Source organism: Panthera onca, chromosome B3 (assembly GCF_046562875.1).
Source record: "Panthera onca isolate mPanOnc1 chromosome B3, mPanOnc1 haplotype 2, whole genome shotgun sequence".
In the NCBI taxonomy this organism is placed as follows: Eukaryota; Metazoa; Chordata; class Mammalia; order Carnivora; family Felidae; genus Panthera; species Panthera onca.
Window position 1 is genome coordinate 133,975,649 of NC_138344.1, and position 18,535 is coordinate 133,994,183.

The window sequence follows — 18,535 nt, forward strand, 5'->3', positions numbered from 1 at the left end:
AGCCCTATAATTTGAGACACTGTCACTAAATTTAGCAGCCCAACAGGCCAAGTTGAATGATAAAGGCATGGAAAACTTAGACCTTATATGAAACGGCCAAGAAACTGAAATTGCTTAGCATGCTTAAGAGAGACTGTTAATGGATATTGGAAGGGGAGAAGGCCTGGAATAGGTTGTGAAATTATGCTCCAAGTTGATATCATCTTGACCTTAACCCAGTGGGCAACAACCACTGAAAGGCAACTAGGCACATTCACGGATTGTACCAGCCATAGTCTCAAGTTGGCTTTGGATTTGTTAACTACATAAACTCTCAAAACAGCTTTAGATTCCTGATACTCAGGCTATGCCTTTACCTATAGAAATACAGTAGCATTTGATTAAAAAACCAAATGTAAAGGGACAAAAACCCTTACTGTAATGACAATGCTATCTTGAGTTTATCTGCAAATATGAAGGGAATCAAACCGTGGTTAGGATATTCTTGGAATCTGATCTACTCAGGGAATCAAGGTGGAATTGTAATGATTTGACAAATATGTTTCAGCCTTACTTTCAGAGAAGAAGTAATGAAGAATGAAAACAGAAGAAAGGGAGAATAAGCTACAAGTCTTCCTTAAGAGAAAGGATAAGTCTTAGAAATGAAATGAAATGAAATGAAATGAAATGAAAATGAGAATGTGGAGGCCATGAAAAGTGTAAGAAGAGATATACACAAACCTAGTATCTACTATCAAGGAGGATACTAGAAAATGGGGGAGACTTTTTGCTGTTTCTAGATCAAGAAACGAGCAGAGTTCAAGAGTAAGAAAAACATGTTAAGATCTCAAAAGAGCAAAAGGTAATGCATTCCTTAGAGCTAGGATCTAGAAATTAAGAAGTACAGACAGGATCATGAAAGACTGACTGAGAAACAACAATTTGAATCTAAAGTACACACAAGTTGAAGGGGAAGATCAGAAAATCATAAAATAGCCAGTGAGTCCCAGGAAAGTTACTAGAGACAAAGTATACAAATACTACTACCTGTGGCCCAAGTGTAAATTAAGAATTACAGCCTAAGGATACATATAGTGAGGATGTGACAATTTATTAAAGGCAATTTATTAAATTTATTAAAGCCTGTCATGACAGCAACACATGAAGTCCCAGGTGTAAGTATGGGCCCTAATAGACTGTGTCCAGGGTGAGCTTGTTCAACTCAGAAAAGTGAAGGAGAACAAGGTCTGTCTGAGCAATGGGTGCCCTTAGTATACCAAGCTCTTCAATCTCCTCTCTCTATGGGAGAACTACTACACACAGGACAAAATCTGGAGGCAAGTGCTATGAAAACAAACATATGGGAAAGAAAGCAAAGAACAAGAATGAAGAAAAAAGGAATTCAGATATAAATGTCAGTCTTTCACACATTAGCAAAAAGGGACAGTTTGTTGGTCACGTTAATATGTGAAGAACACAGCTGAATAGGCGATCAAGCAGAAATAAATTCTGCAAATAAGGAAACACTGTGCCTCAAGGACACTGCAGTTTTATTAAAGCGATGGCACTCAAACTTCAGGGGGCACTGAGAATCACCTAAAACAGGAATTGACAAATGATAGCCAAACATGGCCCACCACCAATTTTTGTAAATAAATCTTATTACCAGAGAACCACACTCTTTAGGTATGCATCACGTGTGGCTACTTTCATTTTACAACAGGAGAGTTGAATGGCTGTTAAACTGCATGGCCAACAAGGCCTGAAATATTTACTATCCCGCCCTTTACAGAGAAAATGTGACCTGGAAGGCTTGTTCAAATGTAATTCAAATACAATTACTAGGACCTACTCACAGAACTTCTGACTCAGTAGGTCTCAGAATTTGCATTTCTATCAGTTCTCAGGTCATGCTGCTGGTCTGACGACCACACTTTGAGAACCAATAAATTAAAGAACCTGCTAAAGATTATTCTCCAATTAAAATAAATGTGGAGACTGAGCAACTGTCCTTAGGATGCAATCGTTTAAATGAGTCTATAACAAGAGCCAGTGGCTTTAGCATATAATAAATGCAAAACAGAGTGCATGACAAATGCATACCCGACAAGACGGTGGAGATCATGTGACCAGAGGTACCAGAGTCACTAGGAAATTCCAGAATCAACTGAGAACACGCAAGATGAGGTGGAACAGATAGTCAAGAACTACTAGAAGTTACTGAACAAAGTGAGATCAGATTGGCATTTTTAAAAAGATCCTTCTAGCTGTGGTATGGATTTGCGAAGACCAGTCAGGGTGAAAGCAATAAACAAGAAATGACAGTGGCTTAGTAAATTGTGATAGCAGTGAAAATAAAGAGAAGTGAACGAATTTAAAATTTGTAATTGAAGGACCGAATGGATGTTAAGTGATGAAGGAAGGATAAATATGACCCACAAGTTTCTGGTTTCAGCAACTGGCTGGCATTTACTGAGATGAGGGAGATGGGAGAATGAACAGATTCAGATGAGATTATGTTCAGTTCTGAACTATTAAATGAGACACTAGTGAACACTCATGGAGGAGCTCTCAAAGACAGCTGGATATGAAAGTGTGGAGTTCAGCACAGATTGAGGTAAATAAACTGCACTTGCCTATAAATCAAGCTTTTCACAGACAACAGTGAATTTAAGAAATATGAAATGCTATTTAAAATCTTGGGCATTAGCTAAAAGCACAGCAAAAAACAATATACTCAGAGAGCATGTTAACTTTCTAGTTTCCTAAAATTACCTGACATATTTTCTCCCAAATTTCATCACATCCAGCTTTTTCTTGAAAGCTAAGGGCCAAGTCATAATTTTCTGCTTCAGACCACACAATCAAAGTATCCTTGAGAGAAAAAAAAAGTCTGATTAGTATCAATTATCACAAACTACTTTAAAGTATAAGGCTTAGATAAACAAAGCAACAAGGAATTGCGTGTGAACAGTACTCAGCAACATCCATACTGGTAATTGCCAAGCCTCTGTATATCTGGCTATAAAATGAAAACAATGTTTTCCTTAAGGAGAAGTTAACAAATAAATAAAAAATACTACAAAGCGACCAATCTAAATGTACTAAAAGATACATACCTAAACACTGTATCAATCCTTTGCCTGCACACTAGTTACATTTTATGCTCTAGTCACAATGCCCAGAAAGGAAGCCTGAGCATTCATTAATTAGGGCACGTTAGGAGGATGGGATTAATAAACAAAATTCCTTCTCTCATCTCTCTGTTGTCCACATTGGATGTTCTTTACCTGGGGCACCTGAAGCCCATGAAATTACTGGCTAAATCTGTAACATGTGAGCACTTATCTGGGCAGAAAGTTTTTTAACCTTCACCGAAGTGCTGTGGTTCAAAAAGCAAGATGCTCCTACCACCCACAACTCCTTTGCTCCTACTTGGACAGGCTTTTATTTAATGGTAATAAGTTTAATGAATAGTAAAAATATTTACAGGGTCTAAGATATCTTTTCAAACTTACTGACAGTAATAAGCATATACACTGTTCCGGAGTCATCAACTATTTCAAAAATAAGCCCTCCAACTGAGAGAGGTTTGTGACCCATATATGAAATTTTGAATGGTACCAAGGAGAATTACATTCAAAAAGAAGCCTAATGGAACAGCTACCATATAGCATTTTTTTTCAGGCTGGTCCAAAGAAAAGAATTAGGAGAAGTCAGAATTAGGAGGATGTGAGTACAACATAAAGAAAACATAATTCAATCTAAGAAATAACTGCAAGGAGCCAAGCAAAGGCTAGGTGAGCATCTACCAGGATGATAAAAGGTTCCTGTATTAAGAAGGAAACATGACTAGTCCATCTTTAAGGTAACTTAAAAGATATGTCTACATGGAGGAAGCTTCTAATACTTTTCCCTATCAAAGATACCCCTTATTGTACACAGATGGATCCCCTGATTAAAAATCTGTCTCCTAACCGGCATATTAATTCCTTTCAGTCAATTATGTAACTGTCCATCATGAGGACCAGTAGTCTCTCGCTGAACTACAGTGATGCCAACCAGAAGTAAATAAATGATCATTTGAATAGGCTGTGCAGTATTACTAATAGAATAAATCCACAATTTTTATTCAAAATTTTAAAAAACAGCTCAAAGACTCCTTTTTACTGTCCTCAAGAACTTCTAGAGATCATAGATACCAGGCACGCATCTGTTCCACAGTGACTGAGTAGCAGTTCAAACTCAAAATAATTTATATTAACATTGTAAGATCAACACACCAGAAATTAGTCAGTTGGGAAACCCCCTAGAGTCTGCTTCATCTTTAAAATAGGTAGAATACATACTGTTGTGAAAATTGCTGATAATATAACACCTACTGGAACAAACCTAAAACCAATGATCACATTAGTAATAAGACAGATTTAATACAACCATAAGCAATTACTCTGGTACAATGTAAATTCAGATTCATCTACAGGCTTAAATCAGTGCACAGCTAGCCATTTGCAACCACATGGATGGAACTGGAGGGCATTATGTTCAGTGAAATTAGTCAGAGAAAGACAAAAATCATATGACTTCACTCATATGAGGACTTTAAGAGACAAAACAGGACAAAAGAGATTCATAAATATGGAGAACAAACTGAGGGTTGCTGGAGGGGTTGTGGGGGGGGGGGATGGGCTAAATGGGTAAGGGGCATTAAGGAATCTACTGAAATCATTGCTTCACTATATACTAATTTGGATGTAAATTTTAAAAAATAAAAAATAAAGTTAAATAAAAATACAGAAATAACCTTCAAAAAAATATCAGTGCACAGTTAGACATATGCTCTTAACTGTTCATTTGACAAATTTAGAAGTTTGAAAATTTTTAGGAATTGCTCTTCTGTTTTCCTTAAAGAGCCTAAAATCATCTTGTTTATCATCCAACATTAACCTATAGGTTAAGACATACGGAGCTCTTCATTCATCCTCAAAATAGACTTGATCTTTCCTTTTTCTTCAGATGACTTTTACTCTTCAACTAACTAAAACCTCAAAACACTAATTTATGTATTTAGGGATAGAATAGCAATAGCAAATACTCTAGTCTCCAGCCACTCCAATCAACCAATCTTAATGGTTCTTAATGGTTTTCTTAAGATCACTAAATGCAACGGTGTTAGCAGAACATTAGACTATCAAGAAAATATTTCAACTGTACCAAATGTTTGTTGGACAAATACATCACCACTAAACGGATTTAGGAGTTAATATCAGCTTTCCCATATACTCTCTGTGTGACCTCAACCAAGTCACAATCTTTAGGGATCTAATGTGCAAAGCCAACACTAACTTTCCTCTAGTAGTATTTTAATGGTCAGTGATGAAGCAAAGCACTTTACAATTTATTTATAGATTAATATATTTATAAAGTAATATACACATATGAATGCATTGGTAATAGCCTTTAGTCTAAATTATTTTACATCTATACCTTCAGGGCAATGCGGGGACTGATACTGCTTTTACTGGCTTTGTACAGCACTCAGTGGATCTGTGTGTGTGTGTGTGTGTGTGTGTGTGTGTGTGTGTGTGTGTGTTCTGAATAAATACCCTTTGATGATAGTGCTACTAGGTACCAAATAGAGAAAGATTTACTTTCAGTTATCACTTGCTCTCTGAAGGATACAAGAAAGAGCATACTGAAACTAAAAGTTGTCTTACCAAACTGCATCACTGTTATATTTCCATAAGGTCCTATTCAGGCTATGTAAGAAATCAGACTCTTACCTACACTGGATTGCTATAGGGACAGAAATATCCCTTCTGCACTAGCATCTACAACAGCAAAGAAAGCAGTTTCCACCATTTCGTTGTGTTAACAGCTGATTGTATCAGTAGCCACTTCTTTAGGGAGAAACCAGAAAACTATACTGTTTTAGTTTTAACTTTTGAGAATTAAATCTTAGTTGCTAGAATATCTGAAATATAAACTAAGTTTAACTTGAAGTTTTTTTTTAATTTAAAATAAAATGATTGCTTTATATAGAGATTGGTTGAAATCACATTTTAGAATTAGACTAGGAAAGTATGTTGTAACCTGTTTTGAATTTCTCATTGCAAGTAATCAATGGTAAAATTTTCATTTAATCACCAAACTGAGAGGATAACATACAAGGTAAAACATAACATCTTCACATTTTTACCTGTTGTTTCTGATATGCGGTGTTAGGATTTATTTTGGACTCTAAAAGCAGAGAACCTGGGAAACAAAAGAAAAACAAAACATTCCATTATGTGATTGCAAAGCAGCACAATTACATTCCACACATACACACACATTTCCTTTCCTGAACACTTAATACAAATGTAACTTCAGTTAAGGAAACAGTGTTTTAAAAACAATTTTAAATATAATAAAACTTGTAACCCAACAAATACTTGATATATTATGTTTACTTTTAAGAAGAAGAACACAATTATCTGAAGAGTGAGGAATGGGTGGTAAAAGAAATCTACCACCTTACGGGCAGCACAGAGTAGTGACATGGCACAGCACGTAGCAGGATGACCTGGGTTTAAATCTCTGAAACACATCAGGACTTGGATACGATCCATTTCCCCAGTACATCCCCACATTATGCTTCACCTTCAGAAAGTCTCTTACTTCTGTTCCAGAATTGCCACACTTCTCCATCTTCAAATAATCAATTGTTTTCTGATAGTAAACTAATTTTAATTTGCACATTTCTGTATTTTTCCCCCCTGGCCATAAGACTTGCGATATTCAGAAAATAACTAGTACTTTGTTGGGGCGCCTGGGTGGCTCAGTCGGTTGAGTGTCTGACTTCAGCTCAGGTAATGATCTCACGGTTTGTGGGTTCGAGCCCCACATCGGGCTCTGTGCTGCCTGTTGAGGATTCTTTCTCTCTCTGTTTGTCCCCTGCTCTCTGCACACTCTATCTCAGAAGTAAACTTAAAAAAAAAAAAAAAAAAAGTTTATTTATTTTTGAGAGAGAGAGAGAAAATGAGTAGGGGAGGGGCAGAGAGAGAGGGACACACTGAATCCGAAGTAGGCTCCAGACACTTAACTGACTGAGCCACCCAGACTCCCCTTAAAAACTAAACTTTGATAAATTTCCCCGTGCTTCAATTTTCTTTATGCACAATTATTGGACTTTTAAATTTTGTAATTAGAAGTTGTCTAGTGTTGCATTCATAACAAGAAAAAGCAGCAAGGACATGAATATCTAGAGTCAACATTATTAAAAGCCTTCAACTATCTTTGTAAATATTCCTCCACTGTTTCCTGTAAATACTAGAACAGAAATTGCAATCTGTCGTTTCCCAGTGAAATCAGAGTATTCAGGTACATTATGGATCAAACTTAACTTTTTATAGATGAGTTGTGGCATACAATTATACTCAAAACGTGGTTTCTAGCAGAAAATACATTCCCAAAACCTACTTTGAAATACCTATCACATCCTCAAAAACAATCCATCTTCAAAAAACTACATAAATAACAGACTGAAACTGGATTAAAGATCCAAGAGGTCTTGTGTCTTAGAACCAAAGTAAGTAATGCCTCTTTAAAATTAGGGGTGCCTGGGTGGTTCTGTTGGTTAAGCGTCTGACTTTTTGGCTCAGGTCATGATCTCGCGGTCCATGGGTTCAAGTCCCGCATCGGGCTCTGTGCTGACTCAGAGCCTACTTTGGATTCTGTGTGTCTCTCTCTCTCAAAATAAACAAACATTTAAATGAATGAATGAATAAATGTTAAACTGCACAGGGGCGCCAGTGGCTCAGTCATTTAAGTGTCCAAATTTAGCTCAGGTCTTGATTTCATGGTTCGTGGGCTTGAGCCCCGTGTCAAGCTCTGCTGACGATACAGGAACTGCTTGGGATTCTCTCTCTCTCTCTGCCCCTCCCCTACTTTCATGTGGACTCTCTCTCAAAATAAATGAACCAAAAAAAAAAAAAAAAAAAAAACCAAAAAACAAAAAAACAAAAAACAAACATGTTAAGCTGCAAAAAAAGCATGATCTACCCAAAAGAAAAAATTGGACATCATTGATCAATGATAATTGGATAGGATCAAAATCAAAATCTGTGCTACAAATAACACCATCAAGAATGTAAAAAGACAACCCACAGAATGGGGAAAAATAACTGAAATCATATATCTGATTAAGGGATTTTTATACAGAACTCTGACAACTTAAACAATAAAAAGACAACCCAATTTTGGTCAATAAATCTGAACTGACATTTCTCCAAAGATATACAAACGGACCATGAGCATAAGAAAAGATACTCAACATCATTAGTCATTAAAGAGATGCAAATAAAAACCACAAATAAGACCATTTAACACCTGCTAGGAGGCCTATAATCAAAGACAGTGTTGCCAACCATGTGGAGAAATTGGATCCCTCATACATTTTGCTTGAGGTATGTAAAAAGGCATCCAGTTTGTAAAACAGTTTGGCAGTTCCTCAATTGCTAGAGTTACCAGCAATTCCACTCCTAGGTATATACCCAAGAGAAATGAAAACATATGTATGGTCACACAAATATGTGTACATGTAGTTTCTTAGCAGCACTTTTTCATAACAGCAAAAATGTGGAAACAATCCAAATGTCCAAAAACTAATGCGTAAATACTATTCAGCTATACCAAAAAAAAAAAAAAAAAAAAAAAAAAAAAACCATGCCATAACATGGATAAAACCTGAAAACATTACAAGTGAAAGAAGCCAATCATAAAGGCCTATATTCTATGACTGTATTTGTATGAAATGTACAGAGTGTACAAATCAGAGAAAGAGGTGTAGGTTAGTGATTGTTTAGGGCTGGGGAGGAAAGGGGAGTGAATAGGTAGTGACTTCTAATGGTTACACGATTTCTGTCAGAGAGGACAAAATATTCTAAAATTAGACTGTGGTGATGGTTGCATAATCCTGTGAATATACTGAAAAATACTGAATTATACACTCTGGATGGGTGAATTATATGGCATGTGAACAATGTTTTTGAAAAAGTGTAAATACTCATTTGGTAGAATACCACATAGCAATGTTAATGAGTGAACCAAATATGTGAATCTTATAAATATCTACCATATAATTCTATTTACATAAAATTTAAAGACTAGCAAAAATTAACCTGTGGTGTTCATACACGGGTAGAGATAGTGACTGAGAAGGGACAGGCTTCCAGAGTGCTGGTTATTTTACAAAAATTCATCAGGCGGAATACTTACGATCTATGTGCCTTTTTGATGTATTACACTTGAAAAGTTTTTTAAAAAGTTCAAGAGTAGGGGTAAACAGAGGGGTGGAGTTACCACTTCAAATTGTGCTTTCGAAAACCACACCTGTAACAGTGTGTCAACTATACTTCAATAGAAAGAAAGAAAGAAAGAAAGAAAGAAAGAAAGAAAGAAAGAAAGAAAAAGAAAAACACACACCTGACCTGGCCGCTCTAAGAACAAAAAGTGGTAGTGGTACAACTATTATTTTTCAGGTACCAACTCCTTTTGCATTTGCTTCAAAACTCTCTCTCCATAAAATTACAGGGTTAAGGGTAATTAGAAAGGAAAAACCACAAATTCAAGTGTTCCCTCCAAAAGCCCTAGCTAAAGCAAGAATAAGCACATAACTAGAAGCTTCTGATGTTGGCAAGTTTTTCTTTTTTCTGGGCCGCTCAAGATGTTAAAGGGAAGTATATTCTGAAACACATTTTCAGTCACATCCCATGGCTTTGACCTAATATACCACCTTAGGAAGTCCAGCTCTGGTCCCCAAATACCATGCTCCCTAAGAAAGCAGTAAGTAGGCTGCAGAGGGTGAAGCATGAAAACTGCCTTTTAGTTGGGGGGCTAAGATAATAACAAAGACATATTTCTAGTTTTATATCTAGGCTATCTATTAGGTAGATTCCCTTCCCCTATCTCTTAGTTTCTACTAGATCAAGTTATGAGCACTTCTCCAATTAACTGAAAAAGAACCAGTTGAGTGTTAATACGCATTAACACAATCCTTTCTCCCAAGTTTACTTGTCTCAGTTGCTATAGCTACAGTACCCGGAATAGCCATTTCATCCTAGTAATATATGGGTATGGCTGGGGATATAGAGTTCAACTGTAGGTGAGAGGCATTTATCATGGTAGCAGAGACAACAGGGGAAAATGAGGAAGATGATCCGTAGCAGCAGACCTCAAAAAACACTGCAGGAGGTAGAGTTGGTTCTCATTAAGGAGAACACGTGCTTTTGATACCAGGTAGGTCCAATGTTACCTTAATAACTGAAGCACATATGCACAAGAGTCTCCACCCAAACTTCATTTGAGAAACATACCCATCCTCTCCAATAAAAGATGCCTTATCCCCCAAGAAGAATTCACTCTCACCCTCTCCATGACACCTCCTCCTCATCTGACAAAGACACTCTGTCACACAGACTAGAGAAAGACAAGCCTACACAGCAAACCCCAATATCAAAGACTTGAGAAAAGCCAGTTGGCAAGGATATACTGGACACAAAGAAAAATGAAGACCATGATCAAACTAAAAGGAATGCATCAATACATGGAATTCAATTTGCCACTGCAGAATCTATCATTCAGACCAGTAGCAAAATCAAACACCCTCAGGTGAGCTAAAGTGTATTCCTACACAGCAAATGCTTGTCGGAGTCTATGTCAAAGAAGCTCTGATAGGCCTACGAGCCATAGCACACAGACTTCTTAAAAAAAAATTAATTAATTAATTCTTTTTTTTACTAATACCAAGACTGACAACCAGCACAACTTTTGGGGAGGGTCACTTTATCTGTATCTAAAAGACTTTTAAACACATACTACTCTTTGGTCTAACAGTTCTGGAAATTAGCCTACATGTTCACACAGTGCCAAGTATACGAACAAATGGGTCACTAGCAGCGTCCGTAATGGTAAAAACCTAGAAACAATCTCTATGCCAGCTGTCCTCAAAGTGGGGGACCTCAAGGAGTCTGGAAAATCAAAACTATTTTCATAATATGACTAAAATATTATTTACCTTTTTCACCCTTACTTTTCTCAGTGTTGACACTGATATTGCAAAAGATTGAATGCAGAAGCAGGTTAAGAAATTAAACCAGACACTAAAGAGATTTGTAAAACTATGAAACAAGAGACACTCTTCTCACTAAATTCTGACTTAAGAAAAGCTTTTTAAAGTCTTAGTTTTAAATTCTAATATGGCAAATATCAGTAGATACAACCCACATAAAACAAAAGTTTTGGGGGATCCCAAGTTCTAACAGTATAAAGATCTCCTGGGGAAGAAAGTTACAGAAATGCTACTCTATGCCAGCAACAGTATACTTGCAGGAATTAAACATATACAATGATTTACTATGCTTTTAGATGACAGATCTGTGTATCTTAACATAGATGCCCTAAATATATAGACAAAAAGGAGGTCTGTACACTCAGGAAACGGGGGAACAATGGTATAGGAGGGAAAATGCCACTCAGAACATCACCAAGACAACTGTAAGTAGAAGTTGTCAAACATAGATAAGAATGATGGACAATAAAACATTTAGTACAACAATGAGTATAGATGATTTGAGGTCATTAAAAACTTTACCTCCCTGCTTCATGACATCTTTGTTCCTCCTGTAAAATGAAATGTATTCCTTGAATCTATTCTTGTATCCTGCTGCCAATTCCCAACACACCTCGATCAAAACAAATACCTCCAGGGAGTGGGATGAGAAGTAGTTGGTAGCACACCAGTGAAGCATCATTCCAAAAGTGTCTGAATCAGAGAACCTACAACTAGTGCCTGCCGCCTGGATCCAGCCAGCAGACAGCCTGTTTGGGTTGTAGTCTAACACACATTCATACACTGAATTCATGCAAATGTTTTAAAATGCAAAGACTTTACATTAAAAAAAAAAAAAAAAAAAATCTAGATTTCTGGCTGAGTGCAGGAAAAAAAGACCACAGAACTAAACTATTTAATCAAAGAGTCACTAGAGCAAGACTTATGGTTAGAAAAAATGATATCCCTAGGGTTGTTGTATTAACCAAAAATTTCAAGTGCCAACCCCAGCATCTACTACATAACCAGCACTTTTTAAAGCATGGTCAAAATATCATTTCACTGGCATCACTGTGCTGCTGAATAGTAGAAAAATTAGTAATGATAACAATGATCCAGAAACATATTTCAATGAAAGATTAATCAACAGGTTTATATTGCTTAAGAAAAATATTGTAGCAAATAATACTTAGAAAACACTCCAAGAAAACTGTTAAGATTTTTTTTTTTAATTTTTTTTTTTTCAACGTTTTTAATTTATTTTTGGGACAGAGAGAGACAGAGCATGAACGGGGGAGGGGCAGAGAGAGAGGGAGACAGAATCGGAAACAGGCTCCAGGCTCCGAGCCATCAGCCCAGAGCCTGACGCGGGGCTCGAACTCATGGGCCGCGACATCGTGACCTGGCTGAAGTTGGACGCTTAACCGACTGCACCACCCAGGCGCCCCAAGATTTTTAATCTTCTGATACAGTGTTATTTAGCTAGAAAGTTCACTTGACTAGAAGATAGCATTTCCTTTCACTGGAGAAATGAGATGTTACAGTTTCTATAACTTTTATGGTTCTATTTTCAGTATCAACCAACGAATCAAGTTCAGGTTGTTAAAGAAACAGTTTAGGGGCGCCTGGGTGGCTCAGTCGGTTGAGCGTCCAACTTTGACTCAGGTCATGATCTCACAGCTCGTGAGTTCGAGCCCCGCGTCGGGCTCTGTGCTGACAGCTCAGAGCCTGGAGCCTGCTTCGGCTTCTGTGTCTCCCTCTCTCTGCCCCTAACCACCTCGCATTCTGTCTCTGTCTCTCTCAAAAATAAATAAACATTAAAAAAATTAAAAAAAGAAAAAAAGAAAAGAAACAGTTTAGATTTGGATAAATTAAAGATTTCAGAATGAACAGGTCCAGCTGTCACTCCACAGTAAGCAGTTTAACATCTACTCATCTCTGGTATACTGTCCTTAATGCTCAAAACTAAGGGCAGGAGCTTCAGTACTGTGCTTCATTAGAGGAAATAAAACACCATCAAAAATGAGTTATTTCAAGTCCAAAATATCATCTGGATAGGACAGCAGCGTACACTTTAAACCTATAGCAAATCTGTGTTCCAAGTCCCTCTCTCCTGATTTTGTGGCTCAAGTTACACACAGCGTTTAAAAACTGAAATGAAGCCTCGGGGGAAAAATGGTGGCATTACATTAAGAGGTTCCACGCCTATGTCAAACTTTCACTACACTCCAGCCCGATCACCTATACCCGACCTAGCTGATGGACTTCAAACTGTCGAAGTTACCACCCGCAACAGATGATAAATAAGGGTTTGCTCACCCTAGGCCTACTGATTTTCTACAAAAGTAGGTCTACATAAGAGAAAAAAAAAAAACCAGGGGGCTTTAAATGGACTTTTCAAAGTGAAATATTTCTCCCACTACTGATACCGAGCTCTCCTTAGCAGCTAAATCTGGAATGCCAACTGTACACAAGATTCTATACTGCTTACTAATTTATGAGAGCAAAAAAAAAAAAAAAATGCTGTTACTATCTCTGTTCAAATCACCACAACAGCCCAAACAAAACAGGCTTTCCACCTAAAGTGTTCTGACCTCCTTTTCTAATTATAGTGGGGGTGAGCCACTACCTACTACTACGTTCTACAAGAGGCAGACGTACAGGATTCTAGTTTTCGCCACAGTAGCAGTTCTGCCTTGACAAAAACACTTCCCCGTCTCATTTTCTTCATGCCCCAAGTAATACTGAAAATTTAACCTTCTAAACTCTGAAATAGGTAAGTGAGACAATAGGTGAAACTATTTTGAAATGTAAAAATTACTTAATATAACCTAAGGTAAAAACCAAATGTAAGAACACTATTCTTGATGCTTGGCAAGTAATCCAGACAAAAACAACATGGATATGATTTATGTAAAAAAGACAGCCTTCACTATGTGGAGAAATTCCAAATTCTTTTATCAATTCTAAAATTGGAAGATGGAAGTGGTAAAAGCCACAATAAGACGTTAGAATGATCTGAAATAATAAACTGAGAGGGCAAGGTAAGGGATGGCATTATTATCCTTCACTTCAAGCAACTTAACAGGTACAGCAGAAGTTGAAAGAAGAAAAAAAAACACAATACCAAGTAATTTTTATTGTTAGATGGAATTTTGCAGGTACCTGAGAAATGAAGTAATCTATCTTCATTAAAGAAAGGGTTGTGTTCGTACAAAGTATTTTACCACTATGAACTACTGAATAAGGAACCCCAAAAAAATGGGCTCGATGGCTTGCAGGACATTCCTTCCTCCAAGGCAAGGTGGGCTACAGATTTGCCAAGCCACTCAGTTCAGAGGGGAAAGGCACATACTTACACACAAAGATGCACCCTGTCAACAGAGAGGCCGCAAGTACTTCCATTCAGAAGTGGCCTTCCTGATTTTCGGTGTAGTGTATAAAGGCCTCTAACGAGATAAAAGGCTCATTTTATGGAAAATCAGAAATACTTTCCATTTTGTTCACCACAATAAATACAGAGATTCTCAATTATCCTATAATGGAGAATGGGAGAAGCACACAATAATGGATGACCCAAATTAGCAGTCCATATAAAAACTTCCATCTGGCATAAAGATAAACTATAATTTTAAATATCTTTAGGCTAAAAATTTTTTTTATGTTCTTTGAAATAAGCTTTGAGTCTGTAAGTATAAAGCAGCAAATGCAAGTAGACAGCAATAATGGGAATTTAAAACACACTATAAACAGTTAATGATAATTAAATAATAACAGTCTCAAGCCATAGGCTAGCTGTCTGAGCCTCAGTTTCCCCATCTGCAAAATATAGCTAATAACAGTACCTACACCAGATGACACAAGTAAACAGTCTCTGGCACATAGCAGGTACTCAATAAATTTTTACTTTGAATCCTATTTGGAGTTTTCCTATTAGAAAAAACATTAACCAAACTAGGGATTATTTAAATTGTTTTTTTTAAATATTTATTTATTTTTGAGATAGAGCACGCGCAAGTTGGGGAGGGCAGAGAGGGAGAGAGAGAATCCCAAACAGGCTCAGCACTGTCAGTGCAAAGCCTGGTGCAAGGCTCGATCCCACAAACTGTGACATCATGACCTGAGCCGAAATCAAGAGTGGGATGCTTAACTGACTGAGCCACCCAGGCACCCCCAAACTAGAGATTATTTATGACATTATTCCATAAGTGTGCTGGAATTTTCTAAACCCACTCTTTGGATTTAGTTTTCCTTTATCTTAAATTTAACAAAGGCACATCAGTTATATTTAGTTCAGCTTTTTCTCTATCAATTAATAAAAATAAATAAAACTAATGGATAAAAATTAAAACCATTTTGTTTTTGCCATTCAACCTGTTTTATTGCAGAGTTCCAAACTTACCAAAGGGAGGAAGGGAGTTTAGGGGCTATTTCCAAAGAGGTAAAAATAAAAATGGGAAACAACCAGATCCCTACATCAGTACATTAGAACAGTAGGATTTCCTAGGATAGTAGGATATTAAAACATAACACTTAATACTTTAAACAAAACACTCTGCATAATGAGTCCAATTAAATACATGATGTGAATGTTAAACATGTTATTTTAAGTTATGAGATTTCAAAGAATTGACCTCAAATCTACCCACACTTTCATTTGGAAGTTAACTGAACCTACAAAGCCCATTCTTTCAACTCATTATGTAAAAAGTTTTCCAAACATGCAAAGGAGGAGATGTCAGAGTAGTGGTGACTATGTGATAGTCACACAAAAGCATGCTAACACATTCAAACTTGTATTTTTAAGAGGCAAATAATAGGCCTCAGAAAAATATTCCCAATGTATTCAAAATCCTTTAAATCCCTCCCAAAGGAAATAATCTCTCCAATTGGGCTATTCTGGGTAGCCTTATAAAGATAACCTGTGGCCAATATAACTTCAAATTACAATTTTTCAAATCAAATTGAAAATCGATGTCCCTTGAGTGTTCAATTACAGAAGGGTGAGTCTTGTTTGTTTTTCATGGAATGGGGAGTTCAGGGTTCAAAGTCCAATTAAAATTCCTTGAAACGAGTTTGTAATAATTCTGATACAGAACAACTACAATCCTAATAAACAGCTAGAGTGAAATTATACACTAATGTAACAAGACAAGTTTTCAAATTCGGGAGAAACAATTTGAAAACACTTTCACCTGACGTGAACATCTTAAGTGAAACTCAAGCTATGCCACAGAGAGAGAGAGAAGTGGCAATCCCTAAATAAAGTAAGTCTTGAAAAATGTGAAACACTTATTTTCAAACAACTGGGTCTTTGAACCTGGAGGGCTATTTCAAAACATGTGAAGCACGGGCACTAAGGCGGATTCAAAAGGTTTTAAAGTTATTGGCCAATTTCTCCCCACCTGTTAATTGAACCAACCAAATAATGAATATACATTTAAGCAATCAAAAACAAATAAAAACAGCTCGTATAAAATTATTCCAAGCTTACAAGAAGTTTACACAAACAATACACAAAAATCTGTATTTGTGTTAAAGACAACACTGGGGGGACACAAATGGATCTTCTCACGGCAAAGCAGCATTTTCTCTGCCGAATGCAGAGTTGCCAGATTCATGAACTAGTGTTGCCAACGTGCAACACGATCAAAAAACTGTAGCAGAAAAAGTTAAAAAAAAAGGGGGGGGGGCACAGCAAAACGTTCTCCAAAGACTGAAACACCTAAGAACTTTCTTCGCTCCGAGAAAGTTTCACGCCTGCTTTACAGATGAGTGAACTAAGGCAGAAGATCGGATTAATCAGTGCCTTTCTCAAGGTCACTCCAGTGCAAAAGACCAGTCCGGGCTCCCGATCTTAGGCCCCCGACCTCTCCACACGCCCAGGCAGCACAGTTCAAGCGTGCTGGGCTCCCCTCGTCCCCGCAAGTGCTACCAAGCGCTGGGAGGAAAAAGACATTTCGAGCGCTCCCCGTGCAGCTAGCTCCGGGAGGACTGGGGTGCTTGCTGGTGGCCCGTCCTCCCCGAGGGCGGCAGTCGCCCCCAGCCCCAGTCGCCCCCTCCGTTCCCGCATTAGCCCCAACCAACCAGGGAGGTGGCCCAGGGCCGGGGTGGGGTGAGGGAGGGGAAGCAAGGGTCCCGCCGCAAAGGGCTTCACTTACCATCGCTCTCGGCCCTGACAAGCAGGGACATGCCCTTCAGCCGCTCCACGTAGCCCGACGAAACATGCCCGGTGCCCCGGTCGTCCCACTGCCGGTCCTCGTTGAGCGTGTAAACCTTCACCCGCCGCCGGGTGTCGGTCATCGTGCCGCCCGGGGGCCGGGGCAGAGGCCCCGCTGGCGTCGCCCAGGAAGGGGGGCCGGGACAGGCGGGAGCCAAGGCAGGAGGACGCCCGCAAGCGGAGGACTCCCGAGCCTCACTGCCGCCGCTGGCCGCTGCGGGGCCGCGGGGCCGCCCGCATGGCCCGCTCCCGGGCCCGAGCTCTGGGCCCCGGCCTTTCCTCGCCTCCGACTCCTCGGCACTATTGTCCAGGCCCGGCGAGCCCGGCCGCCCCGACAGGGGCGCGCAGCGCTTCGCAGCCTCCCGCCCCGATGCGCTAGGAACTCGAGGCGCCGGTCACTGCCCTGCTCCCGCCTCCGCCATGATCTCCGCGAAGCCGCTTCCCGCGCCGCCGCCGCCTCCTCAGGCCGCCGCCGCCATGTTTTCCTTCCTTATACCTGGCCCTGCCACCGCAGCCAGTGGCTCCGCTCCGCTCCCCTGCTTCAGATGTCCCCAGCCGAGGGGTGCCTGCTCCTGCTGCAACTGCTACCACTGCGCGGGAGACTGCGAGAGCCCCCAAGCGCACGAGCGCTCCTGGCTCCTGGAAGTCCCTTTCCCTTCGCCGCTGCCACCGCCTCTTCCGTCTTCCTCACGAAGCCAAAGCCGCCGCCATCTTGGTTCGCCCCTCAATAGCGGCGCGCGGGGCCACCCAGGCAGCAGCTGCAGGGGCGGCCCGTTGGCCCCACCATTTAAAGAGACAGGAGCGAGGCCGGGAGCCTCGCTGCGGCGGAGGCCGCGGACGGAGGCGGGAGGCGGGCGCCGAGTTGCCGAGGTGGCGGGAGCGCAGGGAGCGGAGGAGGCGGAACGCTGGTCGCGCCGGTGACGGCCCGGGGCTCCCTCGCGCTGCCTGCACGCACCGTCGTGCGAGCGCGGGGCGGTGTGTGCGCCGTCGCGCCCTGTGTTCGTCATCAGCCCCGCTCGGGGATTCGAAAGGGGCGTGGAACTCGCCTCCGGCCTCGGCGCGCCTGCCCGCTGTGTGCCCGCCGCGCTCCTGGCGTCTCGGGCTCCGAGTGCGGCCGCCTTCCCCGGTGGCTCACCGTCCGGCAGCTGCTGTCCCTGCCTGGCCTGCAGGCAGGCGCAGGGCCGCGTCGTCCCGGGGCTCCGTCGCGGCGTGTCCGCCTCCGCGAGTGTCCTCTCCCGGCCTCGGCT

General features: G+C 40.1%; 1 protein-coding gene across 2 annotated transcripts in view; it reads right to left on the minus strand.

Annotated features, from left to right (window-relative positions):
* PPP4R3A (protein phosphatase 4 regulatory subunit 3A) overlaps positions 1-18,205 on the minus strand; it is a 39,752-nt gene extending 21,547 nt beyond the window's left edge. For both annotated transcript variants that reach the window (XM_060620566.3, XM_060620565.3), the window contains exons 1-3: positions 17,230-18,205; positions 6,179-6,234; positions 2,755-2,853 (exon numbers count right to left, since the gene is read on the minus strand). In XM_060620566.3, the coding sequence (XP_060476549.1) occupies positions 2,755-2,853; positions 6,179-6,234; positions 17,230-17,371 (297 nt within the window). In that variant the 5' untranslated portion in view covers positions 17,372-18,205. The remainder of the gene's footprint in view (positions 1-2,754; positions 2,854-6,178; positions 6,235-17,229) is intronic.
* Between the last annotated feature and the right edge of the window lie 330 nt (positions 18,206-18,535).